The 16,274-nt window shown below is 42.6% G+C and overlaps 2 protein-coding genes across 3 annotated transcripts; one reads left to right on the forward strand and one right to left on the reverse strand.

Moving 5' to 3' along the window:
• Positions 1 to 26: 26 nt before the first annotated feature.
• LOC6540793 (ITG-like peptide) lies at positions 27 to 5,528 on the forward strand. The gene is made up of 6 exons (XM_001970350.3): positions 27 to 67; positions 3,143 to 3,473; positions 4,245 to 4,371; positions 4,681 to 4,909; positions 4,972 to 5,077; positions 5,138 to 5,528. Exons 2-6 carry the CDS (start codon positions 3,213 to 3,215, stop codon positions 5,150 to 5,152), a joined length of 738 nt encoding a protein of 245 aa, XP_001970386.1. The 5' UTR covers positions 27 to 67; positions 3,143 to 3,212; the 3' UTR covers positions 5,153 to 5,528.
• A 300-nt stretch (positions 5,529 to 5,828) lies between these two features.
• Positions 5,829 to 16,264, reverse strand: LOC6540765 (TGF-beta receptor type-1). Of its 2 annotated transcripts, none has more exons than XM_015159306.2 (8): positions 15,591 to 16,264; positions 15,205 to 15,519; positions 13,718 to 13,835; positions 11,469 to 11,596; positions 9,249 to 9,476; positions 8,949 to 9,182; positions 8,369 to 8,892; positions 5,829 to 8,302 (listed from the first exon to the last, which is right to left on the reverse strand). In XM_015159306.2, the coding sequence occupies exons 1-8, from the start codon at positions 15,646 to 15,648 to the stop codon at positions 8,120 to 8,122; spliced, it is 1,788 nt and encodes a 595-aa protein (XP_015014792.1). In that variant the 5' UTR covers positions 15,649 to 16,264; the 3' UTR covers positions 5,829 to 8,119. The 2 variants fall into 2 exon arrangements, with proteins under 2 accessions (XP_015014792.1, XP_001970387.1); XM_001970351.3 differs by lacking the exon at positions 11,469 to 11,596 and adding an exon at positions 12,760 to 12,905.
• Between the last annotated feature and the right edge of the window lie 10 nt (positions 16,265 to 16,274).

Raw genomic sequence — 16,274 nt, forward strand, 5'->3', positions numbered from 1 at the left:
GCTAGCCGACAGGTGTTGTTTAGGGCAAGTCAGACATTCAGTAGCCGACAGGACGCCCAACCAGCAGGTATGTTGTGCGCCACAAGGACCCCATCCCCCACCCGTTCGCGTGCGGCGAAAGTGAAAGTTGACACGTGTATTGGTATAACAATCCATCCTGCCCTCGGAAGGGCGCAGGACAACCATGCATCTGCACTTTAAGTGCATTTGCGGGCGTGTCGCAATCAACTCCGGCCAATAACGGTCTAATTTCCACCGCGAACCGTTTTTTCACACTTTAAAGTGGGTCGAGCGTAGATGAAATTCCTGGCTGAGTTCTGGGTAAGGCGTGGAATAGGATATGCCATAAAAAGGAATACCATTACCGGCAAAGTGCGTAATTTAGAGCTAATTCGACTGGGATTTTATCCACTCCATTTGAACCGTTTAATCTGGTAAGGCGTTGAGTGGAGCTTTGATGAGTTGAATTGCTTTCCACTTAATCTTAAGTCTATTGCTTCTAATTACGCTTGCCTGAGCAATTAATCTCTCGGGATCATGCAAATGTCTTTTCCAGTTGCCAAACTTTGGCAGTCCGCAGCTTATACGCCCTTGAAGCTGTATATAATATGTATATAACAAAAATTATGCAAACTTAATGATCAGAAAGACCGGAACTGTGAGTTATTTGGTAGAATTATACTCGTTACTCATAGAGAAAAAGGCTATCCTACATTCGTTGAAGAGTACGTAACAGATAGAAGAAAGTTATTCCGACCACATAAATTATATATGTATATTCTTGATCAGAATCAATAGCCGAGTCGATCTAGACATGTCCGTCCGTATGAACCTCGATATCTCAGGAACCATAAAAGCTAGGAAATGCGATAAAGTATGCAGATTTCAGAGATTCCAGGATTCCACAAGCCCAAGTTTGTTTACTGATTACGCCACGCCCACAAGCCGCCCAAAACTGTCACGCCCATTATTATTATTAGAATTGCGAATTTAATCGGAATATTTTGTCCACGCTTTTCTGACGCCACAAACCGTCCGAAACAGTCACGCCCACACTTTTAAAATTTTTTGTATGTATTTTCATTTAGTTATTTTTCTATCGATTTGTCAACAACAAATTGTGAAGATTCTTGTTCGCGATTCCACTAGCTAAGTAACGGGTATCTGATAGTCGAGAAACTCTACTGTAGTTCTCTCTTGTTTTCAATTAATTTCCCAATTGTTTCCACGGCTCGTAATGGCCTAATCCGGCTCGTTCCGAAACTTAAAAAATTCTTTTGACAATTCCTCTGAAACAAAATTGGTTTGCCTACGGCTCAGCTTCTGAGTGATTGATTTTTCTAGCTTCTATAGATTCAGAGATCAAACGGACTTGACCTGATCGTCTGGACAAGGTTTTCTGACTAAGAACGTTCTATAGATGCATACTTTAAACGAATCTTGTATACCTCTTACTCTTCATGTAACGGGTACTCACTTTCATTCTACGAAATGCATTAGCCTTTTCAATTAGAACACCTTGATGATCACAATAAAAATCTTTTCCATTGCTGACAGCCAGCATGATTCTAGGAGAAGTTCAAGTTGATGCTCAATTAAGAAACTTTTATCGACTCATCGCTTAAGCGCTTCCAAACTACTCCAATCATTGGCAAAGTTCGGGCAAATTTGTAACTGGAAAAGAAAAATTAATTGAAAAACTTTCCAGTGGCCCAATGCAATTAGACGTATTTAGCAACGGATAGAGAGTCACGTCGCTAGCATGAGCACTTTGGTAAATTAAGGGACGGAAGACACATGGATCAATTATAATTTCCCTAACGGGTGACCAAGAGCACGCCCTTTTTTGGGCTGAAACGCAATTAGTCAAGATTTGATAACAGACTATGGATGATTACTGTTCTCGGCAAAAAGGTCAAAATGCTTGGCAACAAAACCGGGAACTGGGACGACAGGAACTTTGACAAGCCGCGTCCAGTGAAAGTGTGAGAAAGTAATTAAAAAAATTGTTAAGGAGAATCAAAAAGGGACTCAGTGTTGTTTAGTCAACTACACTTGCCTGAACTGCCTTCGAAGGCAGGAACATTAATGAAATTGCACTCCCACGCCAGAAAATTCTGTGACTGCCGGAAAAGGTTTTCCCTGGCCTTCGGTGAACCTACAGCTATTCACCCACTAACTTATTAATGGACGAGTGCTAACAACTGTTGCCAATCGAGCCAAAACTATTAAAGCCAGTTGCATGGTCAACACCACAAAGTGCCACCCCAATAAGTAGTAAATAACAGTCTAGCTGGATTCTATTTAAAAAATTGCTATTTTAGTTGAAGGACGTACACTAAGTCGACTGACATAACCCACAATACAAGGTATTTAAAAGCTGTTTGAGACTTTAAATTCGTTTGCTAGCAGCTTTTGCATAAATGGTTTTAATTACTTCTCCTAGGGAAAGACATCACGAAACTGAATACAATTAAGAACACTTTTAAAATGAAAGGAAAATTCACTTTGAACTCAACTTCCAGATGTGTTATAATTTATTTTTTAACTTGCAAATATGAATTTCCTTTAATGCAGTTAGGAGAAATGCGTAGCTCTGAGTTTAGTAAAATATATGAATAAGCTAAGTCGTTTAAGATATTCCTTTATTTCTTCTTTATTTCTTTTAGTATTAAAATATTCTTAAATTTGTTCCGGTATACAGGAAAGATATTTAGCATAATTTAGTACCTGGTTTATTTGGCTAACGTGCAAAAGCGGGCTATATGCAAAAATGCCATAATTTGATGTAAGAACTGTTACCCACCGACATGTGGCCATTCGAATATATATATGAGCCTTTCATCGGGCAATAAAATGGAGCCACGAGAGCGAACCAAGTCTGAGAATACATAAATTAAGGCACAGCCGGTAATAACACTAAAAGCAAGCCGACAATTTTAATGAGCTGCCCGACGGGATATTGCCGGGAAACGTTAATAGAACCGCTGATGCGACTGCGGGCTGGAAGACAGCGATTTATATGCCGCACGCTCCACTCGAGCGAGTGAACACGGAAGCTTGCTCGTCCCGGAGGGCAGCAATCGATTCCCGGCCAGGCATACGTTTTAATTAAGCGTGTACTCGGTTTTCGTTTTCACAGTTCACCGGGAGAAGGCGGGCGGCCAGAGAAACGGGCTTTCCACTAGTGACGATGTACTAACGTGACCACCATGAGCATTTTTCCGAGGTGGGCAGCCATGCTGCTGCTCCTGGGCCTGGCTCACCAGCTGGACCCCTCGCTCGCCGCGTCCTCATCCTCGTTCGCATCCGGAAACCCCTGGCAGCGTTCCCTCTTTGGCCGGGACTCGCGCAACCTGATGCACCGCAGAGCCCCGTTTTCCGGTGCCGCTGATTTGCGCCTCGACGAATACCTGGTTCCCTATGGCGCCGCCGAGCAGGAGCAGCACCAGCCGCATCCTCCGCCGCAGCAGGTGAGTGCGGGAGTGGTGGGTGTGATTGCACGTAATTGCAGGGCGGAGCTGCAGAGTAAGTAACCACTGAAGAAGATTGATAGGCAAAGTGTGCAGCCAGGAAATTGATTCGTTTATCTGTCGACATTTTAAAAGGAAGGTTCCAAATTATTAGCTAAATTCAATTGAAAATTGCATTTCAGCAAAGATAGTGTGTGTGTGTAAGGAAAGTAATTCAAGTTATATTTATTAGCTTGAAATATTCAAATATTTTTTTTTAACTCTTACTCTTGTACTTTCTTGTACTGATTCAAAAGTAATCTTCTAAGCAAACGAAATACTCAATATTCAAATTTGTGCTGTCGGAAAATGCCAAGTTTTGTATAAGTGTTACGGAATTTGCGTGTAAAATATCCACCAAAAAAAGATGCCTGCCCAAAGCAGGTAAACGCAACCCCTAAGTTCAATAAATGCCAACACTCAAACTCATTTTAAAATGCGAACGCTGTGTTGGCCTGCCACAAATACCCGAAGGCGTTTGGCGCAGTGTTTTGCAGCAATTTGAAATTGGAAGCTGTATGCTTGCATGGTTTTATTGGCCTCCTGGATCACTGGTTTCAATCAACGGAAAATTCAGAGTTCACGTTGAAACTCAAATTAATTACCGCGCGACGAGTTGCAGCGTTATTGATGACCAACTGCTGCGCCGCAGTAACGGGAAACATAGCGCATACGCACCGTACGCCCAACAAATGCCGCACTAATTGCCACCGAATTCCACCTTCCCCGCAGATGCGCCAAGAGACAGAAGTTTACGGAATTGTGGAGCCGCTGATTGAGGACACGCCCTGTGCCGACCGACCCTGCCTGCTCAACAACGATTGCTGTCCTTCCGGAGTGTGCGTCAGCACATACGGCGGTAAGTTGGCCTAATTGCACTTGGTCCTCTGGGGTCCAACCCACGCACTTACACTTGGCTTAGTCAATGGTGTAGCGAAGAAATTGAAATTGGAAGAAAACCTAATTTACGCGTATTAAACATTTATAAGAAAGTTGGCGCCAGGCAAAGGTTGCCATTCACATCGACTTGGCTGGGGATCCTGATCATAACCATATGTATATACTCTGTTGCACTCTTTTAATAGATGGATAATATTCTACCGTAATTAAGAAAAAACTCAGTTCTAACATATTAAACAAACAAATTAAAACGACATTCCTTTTGCAGAAGGCAAATGCGTATACGTGTTTGGCCGTCAGCGGGATCTGTGCCAGGGACATGCGGACTGTCCGCAGGGCAGCTCCTGCATGCTGGTCCCCCAGGAGGGAGTGTGGCGGTGTGAGCCGAGTGTGGAGTCCGGAGGGTCCACGTCGCTGCTGGAGGGCATATTTGGACCGAGGGAGAGGCAACCGCTGGGCAGCGAGTGCAGCAGCAGCAGCGACTGCCAGGTGATCAAGTAAGTCCGAATGGCGCTGGTTAACCAATTTGGGTCTAAATGCTAAATGCTCCACTTTCCAGCGGAATGTGCTGTCAACAGCAGCGTTTTCACCACCGGGCAGCCATCAAGCTGAGCTGTGGCTATTTTCGCGATGCCTTTGACTGCGTGGATATGGTCGGAGCAGAGGTATGATGATTGTCCATTGCAAACACGAACCTGTGTTATCTCATACGTATTCCCATATAGCATCGCCGCAACTGAAGACCGCAGTGCTTGGGTATCAAAGCTCAGGAAACCGAAGAGAAGTAGCCAAACAGAAAATGATTCGGATACCTGATTGAATAGGAATTACTTCGATATTGAAACATATCCAATTATTAAAAGAATACATATCAAGATCAAATTTCTATAGCTTAGAGCATTTGTGTTTCTATAATCTGCATATGAATATTTGCTATTACTCAAACGATCTTAGACATCTAGATGTGTTTTTAGTAGACTCCAAAAATACTGACTGAGGCATTCAATGTTAATAGCAGAAAGAAGATTATTCCAATGCAGTTTTACTTACTTAAGCAACAATTAAATCGTTTCACGTCTAAATGTAAATCGAATACAATAAAAGCATTACCAAATATCTGCATTTTCACTGCAACTTTTTTGCAAAAATACTTTCGTATTGAAATGATAAAGATAAAGGTAAGGCAACGAACTTATATTTTTAGGCCAATTATTTTTGACTAGTGACGAGCGCATCCTCATATCATAAGGCTGTTGATATTAAATGGTGACGAAAACACCAAGTCTGATGACCCAAAATACAGCTACATTTAAAATAAAATTGTATATTGCCGAAACCGACTTAATAAACTATTAATTCAAAATACGCCAGAAAACTGTGAACAAAAAACAGCAGCAAATTCTTTACAAATATTTTCGGTTGGTTTTATTTTTGTAATTTTATTTAAAGTGCCAGTAAAAACGCAGCTTAAAGCTAAAAGTTAGACTCTGTTTACACTTTCAACGCTTTTGTTTTTAACATTACACCCAAGTAAATCATTCCTCCTTTCTTTCTCTAACTCTCTGACATTCCATATATCTCTCATGATCCAATCCATTTACGATTAATACACATTACAAATGCTTTCGCCTCTAACTTTATGGCTGAGACACTTTTCGCTTACTTGAGCCTAACATAAATCGCACAAAGTGCATCGTTTTAGTTCTTGAATTCTTGGAAATTTCGAACCAAAAGTATGTTTTGCCAGCAAAATAGGATTTATTTTTAAAATTAATTTTTATATGTTTTTGCGCATGTTCAAGTCTCTTGTTGATTTTGTGTTCTTCGGTTTAAATTGAATCTTAAACTCAGTTGTTTTTAAGTTGTTTTTGGTTTGGATCAGGGACTAAGGTCGTGGGGTTTAGGAAGTGCCCCCTTTGGAGGTTGTATTGGGGGTTAGTCTTAAGAACAACTTTCGGCTTAAACTTATCTTGGAACAGTCAAACAAATATCAAGTCCGCTATTTTTCGGCACATGTCTCGTTTTTGTTTGACTTGCATGTACAGAATGCACAGATTATTTACAGATTTTACAATTACAGGAATAGTTTCAAAACCTAAATATAAGTACGCGATATAGCGATAAATTTAGTTTAGCTTTGTTTTCCAAAGAAATCGATTGTGTTCGTACAGGATGTGATTAACTTCAGAAAGCTTAAATTAAAATAGGAAAGTAAATTTCGCAGACCGAAAAAATAACAATATGAAGGTACTATTTAATCATAACCCTACTTACAAACTTGCTCGTACAAACTCTTACTCTTAGCTTACATCGAAATGATTTAAATGTTAATTAATGTTTACTTTAATCTCTCAGCTGGCGTGTATTGATGGGCAAAGGAAACATGGATTGTGTTGAAACTACTATTGCATTCTGGTAATGGACTGTGTTTATATGTATACATTAATAATGGACTCATTTAGCTTTATGGCATTTGATGTGAGATTTAATTGATTTATGATGTTAAACATATTGTATTACCCGGAATTAGCACACCCAAGCTCTGTGCCCAGGCTTTTAGGTTTGTTCACGAAACATTTAGTTCCATACAATTTATAATAGAAGCAAATATAGTATACAATTCATATATATGCATATGTATATGTATATAAATATATAGTTTTGTTTACTTATTTATGGCTACAATAAAATAGGAAGAACAAGCTTTGGTTATAAAACAACAAGAAACAGGAGTTATGAAGGGCTAGGTTAATAGGCAACATGAACGTAAATGAAATAACAAAAATAATAAGAATGCGTGACGATGCAACCAATTTTGGTTTTTTGCCAGGGTCGAGAGTTTTGGTGTAGACATTTTAAAATAATTTAAACATAGGATTACAAGAGAAGCGCCCTCAGCAATATGGACACATACTTATGGGAGAAGGGTGGTGTTTATAAAGTTTTAGAGGTACAGCAGCAGCAATAGCGACGTGGGCATGGCAAGCTGTTTGTGAGCAGGCGACGCGCCAATACGTTTGATTCTATTCATTTTATTTTTACGTTACGATTTCCTGAGTTTATCGACTTTATCTGTTGGTTATTGCCTAAAAGAGTTATCTTCCTTGCTGATGATCTGTTGTGGCTGGTTTTGTATAATCATTTGCAGACAAAAAATTGTCTGCGGCTCAAATCTGTTTTCTCACTGCTTTCCACTGCTGCTCAGTCTTGACATAGTCTTACTGTTTTGTATTTATCGTTTTGTTTGCTGGCATATCTCGCTCGCAAACAGGATTTATAAAAAATATATATTGTATATAATGTGTTATTTGGTTGGTTTATAACTAGGTCCTAATTGGTAGCTCTAATGGCAGTGCGGCAGTTTTTTTGGCGCGCCGCCTTGATCACTCTGCCCGGAAATAAGCAAATCTCAGCGAAAATGTCAACGAAGGTTATGTACAATAGTTGAGGATGATGTAACACAAAACTTATAACGAGCTCGTTCTGAACGGAAACAAAGCAAAGAATTGGAAACTTTAAGGATGAGTTAGCACATAATATTTACAACTTCTTTGTATTTAATTTCTTAACGGGTTTCTGGAACTGCTTCGCAAGCGCTGCCAGGACATTTAAGGTAACGCGGGGCCAGGTTACAGGTTACTACTATTTGTCTGCCCCCAATCCCACGGGGCGCGACACGAGGGCTACTCGTCAAACTGAAGCCACAATCAGTTCTTGACCTTGTCCTCCACACTGATGCTGGCAAGTGTCTTTTTGATGCGAAGCGCTGTCAATCGGGCCACAGGATTGGGATACCAGCACTCCTTCATCACCTTGGCCATGTTGTGGAGCACATCGGAGGCATGCCAACGATTTGGAATGTTTGGCCGGCACTTCTCAATGCAGACCACCTTTAGAGAAATTATGAAATGTTAGTTAGCACAAGTCCACATACGTTGTGCTCACGAAAGACTCACTTTCTTCATCTCCTCAATGCTGGGGTCTGGCTGAACGACATCGTAGTACGGCAATTGATACTCATCGTATATCATTCCCATGTTGCAACGACGTGCAATCTCCCAGAGGATCAGTCCGAAGGCATACACATCCGCCCTCTTGTACGAGTCAAAGTGCTGATCATTCATACTCTCGTCCAGCACCTCGGGCGCCATATAGCGCTTGGTACCGACACGATGAGTGGAAGGTATGTCCACAGAGTCGTTTTTCTCCACATGGCGCACGGCCAGCCCCAAATCTCCAATAGCACAGCTAAGGTTTGATTTGACCAGTATGTTTTTGGATTTGAGATCACGATGGGCGATGGCGGGCTTGCCGCGAGTGCCCACAATGTCCATATGGAGATGCGCCAGTCCAGTGGCAATACTCAGCGACATGTTCAGCATGGTGTTGGTGTCCACCGGGTGCGTGGTTAGGTAGTCAAAGAGCGATCCGTTCTCATGGTAGTCGGTTACCAGCCACAGCTGTGTCCAAGTTCCGTTGTCTGAAAGGAGCATGTTTTAAAAGGGTTTTCTTTAGATAAAACTCCTATAAGCTTACCCTTGTTGTCTGCAGCTATAAATCCCAAAATGTTTTCGTGTCGGAGCATTACCGTCTGATAGATTTCCGCCTCACGGAACCACGAGCACTCCTCGCGACTGGAGAAGATCTTGACCGCCACGTTTTCGCCTCGCCAGCGACCGCGCCAGACCTCGCCGAAACGTCCCTTTCCGATAACGTGGCACAACTGCACCTGCCGGGCAATCGAACGCTGCACCAGCAGAGGAAGACCAGCTGAAAAAGAAGCACGAATTAGGCCAAGATGCAGACGGGAACTCCCCATCCCCCCATGGAACTCACCCGAACCCGAACCAGAGGTGGTCATCTCAATGATGTCGTGTATGGTTGTATTACCATTCAATATTGGATCGTACACCGAATCCTCCTTGGCAAACGGCCTTCCGCTGGCCAATCGCTTGCGACGCTGGCAATAATACCACGTACTGGTGCCCGTGAAGCAAATGAAGAGGGTGGCCCCTAGGATTATAGCCACAAACTCCCAGCTGGTCAGTCTATGTGGCACATAATCTGGACAAAACCCACAAAGGCATTTATTATTAAGGGTAGACAAGATGCGGTCCATGTAAATGTGATCGAATTAATGGAAAATAAATACAAATAAAATGCAGAATGTTAGTCAATCAATCGAAAGTGGCATGCATGCAGGAGGCCATTAACAAGTAAATGTGCGTGATAACACTAAGAAATATGGGTGCAAACGAGTTTAAACAAATCCAAGTCCAAAAGCTCATTCCAAACACGATTAGCGGTTAATAATACTTAAATTTAGTAATTTATTTACAAAAACATCACTGACCTGCGTGTGAATATATCGAGTTATTTACAAACCTTTGCATTCAATTCGGCAACGAGCTTACAAACTACTTAATAATGGCGAAAACGTATTAATCAAAACTAACTTTGCGGCTGCTTACAAAAAAGGAAACAAACCAAATCCAAACCCGAGTCCGAAATGTTCCGCAGACGAACTAATCCATACACACATACCAACCTCCAACTGAACAAACACAAAAGTGCAATGGAAATGGGCGAACAACTGCGAAAAACTATATGATTAAATTGACCTCGTAGACGACTGAACACCCTATCTGAAATTAATTTAACACAAAAAAGGAAATCTTAGACAGCATGATTTCACCAGGGGTTTTGAATTTATTATCAGTTCCATCTGGTTCCATAGACTATTAGAAATCGGTCTCAAATATGAAAACAGAAAATGTCACATTTTTCAAGTAAATGTAATCTAATGTTGAATTTAAAGTTTACAATAAAAGTTCAAAAATGTACACGGCTTCATAAAAAACTTGTTAAAGTCTATAGTTTAATTTTCAAACACTAGGTGGACTAATGGAACTTTTGCCAGGGTAACAAGTATGAAAAGCGGCAGGCTGCTGGAAAAAAATGCGGCCATTAATGAATGAAATGAAAGAACGTTGACTGCGACTTGCAGTTGCAACTGCAGCTCTGAAAGCGGCATTGCACATGAATGAAACGGGGCAGACACACGGATACACACAATAACACAGGCACAGACACTTGGGGGTGGGAAGAGGAAGAGTGGACTCAAGGAGGAGGCGAGCAAGGCCACCGTCTGCAAGGGCTTCTTGAAACTCCTCCTGCTCCTGCTCCTCTTCATCCTGGTGGGCGGTTGTGCGCTTGGTGCTGTCACTACTAACGGCCCTTGAGACGGGCTTGTGGTTGCTGGTAAATGCCTTGCTTACTTCCTCCTTAAATGCGTTTTAACAAGTCAATACGATAAAGACGCAAAGGTCAGGTCAGCAGACAAAACCCACAGAACGGTGCGGCACAAACTCAGTCGACAGGTGAAAGGTGGCGGCCTAAACAAAGGGTATGGGTTGAGTGGTGGTCAAGCGGAGGGCCAGCAGACAAGGCAACAATGTGGCCGGTGCGTAAAATTCACGAGAAATGTGGCAAAGGAAGTCAATGTATAAACAAGGACGACAAACCACAAAACAACGAAATGAAAGGAGCAAAATAAAACCGTGTTCCCAATTGGATTCTTAGTTTGACTCTACTTTAAGACTACCTTACTATTTCCAGACACATTTTTAGGCCAGTCTTTACGAAGTCGTCTTGTTAATTTTATCAGAATAAAATTTGTTTAACTAGTTTTAATATTTTAAAAATAAAAATATGCTTGTTGAAAAGCACTCAAGTAAAAGTTACCAAACTAAAAACTCATTGTGACATCAAAATAAAAAGGGCTTTATAATACCTATTCTCCCCTCGAAGGACGTACAAGGACGAAGACGGGGTGGGATATGGGGTGGTTCGCTGGAAGCGTGGGTGTGCGAGGTGTGTGTTAGCCAGGTATGCTTATGCGTGTATGTGTTTCTTGTGTGAATTCAATGTGTTACAAATTTGAGTATACCAAAAAACTACGCAAATGAGGTGGTGCAATGGCATGGGCGTGGCTGCTTCGATGGCTGGTGGTGGTTGAATTGTTTGGCGGTGTTGGCGGTGCATTGCTGGTCTCACCTGGTAGGACACCACTGTAATTCTCACGCGTATTGCAAAAATCTTCGGCGCAGCACTGAGAAGAGCCCGCTTCCGAATTTAACTTGCACGAGGTAGGATCTTCAGGTGGCAACTGGTCTGTTATGCATCTACATACATAATATTTAGTTGGGTTTTGTTTTATCTACTAGGTTGCTTTAGCTTTTTAGTACTACGTCTAAATTAGGTTGGAGATTAGCACTTGTTGTTCTAGTTCTTCTTGTTGTAGTTGTTGCAGTGTGCACTTGCGAAGCAGCTTTGGTTACCACTTACAAGCTAAAATTTAGCAGCAGCCCTTGTTTATTTATTATTGGTGGTAGCTCAGCCAGGAAGGGGTTGGGTGGGTTTTTCAGCTGCAGCAGGTGGATACAATTGTGTTTTGGGTGCAAGGCAGTAAGCGGAGTCGGTCGCGGTCATCAAAATACCAGGGAAAAATGGAGGGGAGCCACTGCCAAATGTGGGAGAGTTCTGGTTTGCTCTTACACCAATTTATCAGAGCAGTTCCGATTTTCACATTCCCACAATTTTGTCATTATTATCATTGCAGTAGAAAATCAAATTGAAAATCGGAACGTAACCATATATTACTAATTATAATATACCAGGGAAAACACCGTAGGGACGTCATGTGCTTTTAATGAGGTTCGGGAGACAGTTCAGAAAATTGGTACGTAAAAAGGAGCTGAAATAATTCTGAGAACCTCGAATATCGGGATATTAAGAACTATAAATCCATGGAAAACTACACATATCCCGCGAAGGAGAGCAGTAACCTCATCGCGAGCGAAAAGCGAAAGGGAAAGCTCAAAGGACGAATCGAATTAACCCCTTGAGTGGAAGCTCTGATCTCTACAAACTACAAAGATATTTTTGCATGCATAAAGATACGTGTAATTTACTAGGATAAGGTGTAGGCTGGATTCCGTATAAGATTTATTGTGTGTGTTTGTGCCACAGGGAAAAGCAGGGAGAATAGAAAATAGTGAAAGGTAAAGAAAAATAGAGGTGGGAATCCGAGAAGCGAAAAAGTGCAAATAGTCAAAGAAAATAATAAGCTAAAGGGAAAACTGGGGAGGTGTGCACACCTGCAGAAAAACAGACTGAACTAAACCAAAAATTATTATTACAGATTATTGAATTGTTATAATTAATCTATTAATCATATTGATGCAGTGCTAATTAGGCGCAGTGAATTAGAGAAGGAGTGCAAACTAAAGATAGAAATTGTATTGTTGTTGGTGGTGTGGTTGTTGTTACTTGAATGCGGCTGTACCTGTTTCAAATATCCTCTTCATAATCTCATTCTTATTGCAGAAATCACTCTTACAGCACTGAATCCTATACGTATCGAACCTTTCGTTACTGGTGAGGCATTCGAAGGGCTTACTCCGCTGCATATTGTACTTGACAACCATGCAACTGGGTCAGCGTACAGCACAGTACACAAATATGTGAACGGGCGGGGATTATGCGACATGTTCGATATATTCAAGTGGAGTCGAAGGGAGCGAAGGAAATATCGGGAGATAGAGAAAAATAACAATTAAACGAAATTAGTATTGCTTGGCATTGGTTGTTGGTTGCTGCTGCTGCTTCTGCTTCAGCTGTAGTTGTTGCTGCCTTCGGCTTGTTGCTAATTGAAGTTGCAGTCTGGTTAGTAGCAAGAATAGTATTATAATTATATTGATTACAATGTGGTATAACGCCGCTCTGGTTTTCAGCAGGCCATCATTAGTAGTGCTCTGCATTTCGGGTTATGATCATTTCAGAACTTCAACTCAACGAGCATAAGTGGGAAAAACAATCCAAAGAACGATCAAAACTGGGCAACTTGTTGTCGAACGGCGTGCGAGTGAACAGAAAAATGGGAGCAGTCAGAGAGGAGGGGTTTGGGAGCGAAACACGTGCATAAGCGCACGCACCTTCGACGGATATCTGCCGGCCTTCCACACGATTACTTGGCTGGTCCTTCATCTTGGGCCACAGAAAACGGTTGCAAAAGTCGCTGTCCTTGCAACAGGCGTGGGCGCCACTTCGACCCACTGGGCGGGCGGTGGGTCCACCGTGCAGCCCGTCGTTGCACCAGATGGAGCGGCCCGGCGGAAAGATTTGAAACTTGTGCAGACATCTGCATGGCAGATCGATCGTGTCAGGCATATTCAGACATCGCTGCTCTGAGGGGCAAGTGCTAACCTAATCAAAGGCCTGCTCCTCAGGCTCTCGGAACTCACCTGTAGCTGAAGATGATGGTGCCATCGGGGTTCTTCTCTACAGACGTGAAACAGAAGCCGTCCGTCTCACATATGTTGTTTGATTCCTTGCAGGTGTCACAGTGGCATTTTATCTTGTCTGCAGAACAAATACGTAAAATTAATATTGGCTTAATTTTGCATAAATCCAAAATTTGAACGAAATTTGCTATTCTCTGAATTTTCCACATTCGAATCCATAAATTCCAATCCAACCCTACTAACCCCATCCCACTCACAAACAAAAAATAATTTCTCTTTTAGCATTATATCTTTACTATTTGTACGTGATCGCGCAACCAATCACGTGTATTAATTAATTTTGAAAATTAATCACTTGTGGAAAAAATTAATTTTAACTAAATGGAAAGCTCCTTTTTGTACCATACATGTTACCCTTCGCCTCATTTTCCACAGTATTTTCCACATGATTGTAGTATTATTTAAACAAATAAACGCAAAAGCATAGCTTAAAGCAAACTTCTCAAATTAAGAAAATGCCCCGACTTCGATTGAAACAAATCAATTAGTTAGGCGCTGGCAGAAATTAACTAATTAGAGAAATAAGAGACCCATAAATCAACCACTTGCTGATTGGCATCTCCTGACCACAAATTCGGATTTGCCATAACCATGCCCCCGGGGCACCTGGCCGGGCACACGCTCGCCCAGACAGTCACATAGACATCCACATCCACATCTACCGCCACCGACACCGCCGAGAGCGTGATGAAACAAAAACAAAACCATTTAGCATTAACAAAGCAGACGCGGAGAAGACAAGTGCAAAGTGGAGGGCCAGACAATGCGACCAGTTTTCCCTTCCCCCAACGGCGAGAAGCCAGTGCTTAGGCCTGTTTTTTTTGCACCGACTGCAGTTGCAAGTGCGCGAGTGCAGCAAGCAAATGCATCCAGACGTGGGGGTGTCTGCTGCCAGGCAGCGTTGGAGTGGGCCATGAGAGCTGTCTGGCTCAGCTCATTGACACCACGGCGAGGTGACGTCACTGTATGGGAACGGAATCGGAGCCTCAGGCGGAGACGAAGACAGCCTTATAGAAGCGTTCAGAGTCTCTGAGGTGTTACAGTCACGCGATATATACACGAAGAGAATATCCCTATGACATCGAAAAGATCGTCAAGTAATTACTAATAAATATCACGAAATTCTGAATTTGTTACTTTAAAAATTTAAATTAATAAAAAAAAAAGACACAGACAAGATGTACGAAACATTTGAGTTAACGCTAATGTATTTCTACATATCTTATTCAATTTATGGATTTGACCTAAAGAAAGGAAAATTAAACAACCTTTACCCTGTTCTTACTTTCCCTGCAACCGATGTCAAGTAAAGTCTTTGAAATTAAATACCGGAACAGGTCTGTAAATCTATCACTTTTTGTTGCTTAGATAATTCGGGGTGCATTGTCCTCAGTGTGCTCTCCATTCGTTAGGCATTTTGAACTTACTTTCTGGCTTTTTCGCGATGGGCTGAGCAATGTAGATGGGCAGCTGGGGAGTAACAGCAGGGGCCACTGCTCCGGATCCGTCACCGTCTTGCGGCAGCAGCATGGACACGGCGCTACCGTTGTTGTTGTCGTGGCTCCTGTTATCAGCGGCCAGCGACGACGATGGCGATTGATAAGCATGTCCAGCTGTTCCAGTTGGAGCCCTCAGCGCCGGCGCTTTGGTCGTCGGTGGCCATTTGCCAGGGTGTGATTCAGTCGCAGGATCAGATCTGGAGCCATTTATGCTGGTGTCCATTACGAATTCAATGGGCGAGGCTGCACAGGGGGAGATTTTAGGTTAGTTTCGCACCTTATCCAGATTAATAGAACCACTGGGGGGAACTCACCGCAAACGGAGGCGCCGAGCAGAGCGCCCAGGAAGATTAGCCGGGGTGCAGATAACATGTTGGCTATTCGCACCGATGATAGTGTGTGCGACCCGAGCTATTGTTATTGTTTGTGCTGCCCGAGAGCTTTTCTTTTGTTTTCCACGATCGCAACCACGCACACGCGCGTCGCAAGTTCAAAGTCTGTTGTCTGCAAATGAGGTTGTTGTTTTGCGGAAGGAAGAGGCGGCAAAAGGACACCTCAGACAGCCACTAATTGGCCCCGAACTGCGCATTTATCGCGTAGGACAGGCGGCCGCGAAGGCTCACATTTGTCGGCGGCATGGCCGGGAATATAGACTGGCGATTCAAACAATTAGCGAATCTTGATGGGGGCCCGCACTGCGAAACTCGAACTCCACACTCCGCCCAAGTTGGTTGGAAAAACTGCTCTGCTTTACATTTCACGGACGAGGGAAACTTCTCAGGCGGATTTTCATCACGTGATTGGGGCAGTTGCGAGAAGGAATTGACACTATTTCATATTCCGCGGGACAGCCAGCAATTTCGGGTGTCTGGTGCAACCGTTTGTTTGTATTAATTGCTGCTATTTTTTGTTAAATGTACAATTTTGTGCAGCGAAAAACCGCGCTGGTATGTGTGGATTTGCAAACAGTGTGACCGCACCTGCGGCAGTGTGCCCAA

This window comes from Drosophila erecta, unplaced genomic scaffold (genome assembly GCF_003286155.1).
Source record: "Drosophila erecta strain 14021-0224.00,06,07 unplaced genomic scaffold, DereRS2 tig00000055-arrow-pilon, whole genome shotgun sequence".
Lineage (NCBI taxonomy): Eukaryota > Metazoa > Arthropoda > Insecta > Diptera > Drosophilidae > Drosophila > Drosophila erecta.

Coding starts and splice junctions, on each gene's coding strand:
- LOC6540793 (XM_001970350.3), top strand. CDS start 3,213: ATGAGCATTTTTCCGAGGTGGGCAGCCATGCTGCTGCTCCTGGGCCTG. Junction 3,474..4,244: donor CGCATCCTCCGCCGCAGCAG/GTGAGTGCGGGA, acceptor CCTTCCCCGCAG/ATGCGCCAAGAGACAGAAGT. Junction 4,910..4,971: donor AGCGACTGCCAGGTGATCAA/GTAAGTCCGAAT, acceptor TCCACTTTCCAG/CGGAATGTGCTGTCAACAGC.
- LOC6540765 (XM_001970351.3), bottom strand. CDS start 15,648: ATGTTATCTGCACCCCGGCTAATCTTCCTGGGCGCTCTGCTCGGCGCC. Junction 13,836..15,204: donor CATCGCGAAAAAGCCAGAAA/GTAAGTTCAAAA, acceptor TTTGTTCTGCAG/ACAAGATAAAATGCCACTGT. Junction 8,893..8,948: donor TATAGCTGCAGACAACAAGG/GTAAGCTTATAG, acceptor TGCTCCTTTCAG/ACAACGGAACTTGGACACAG.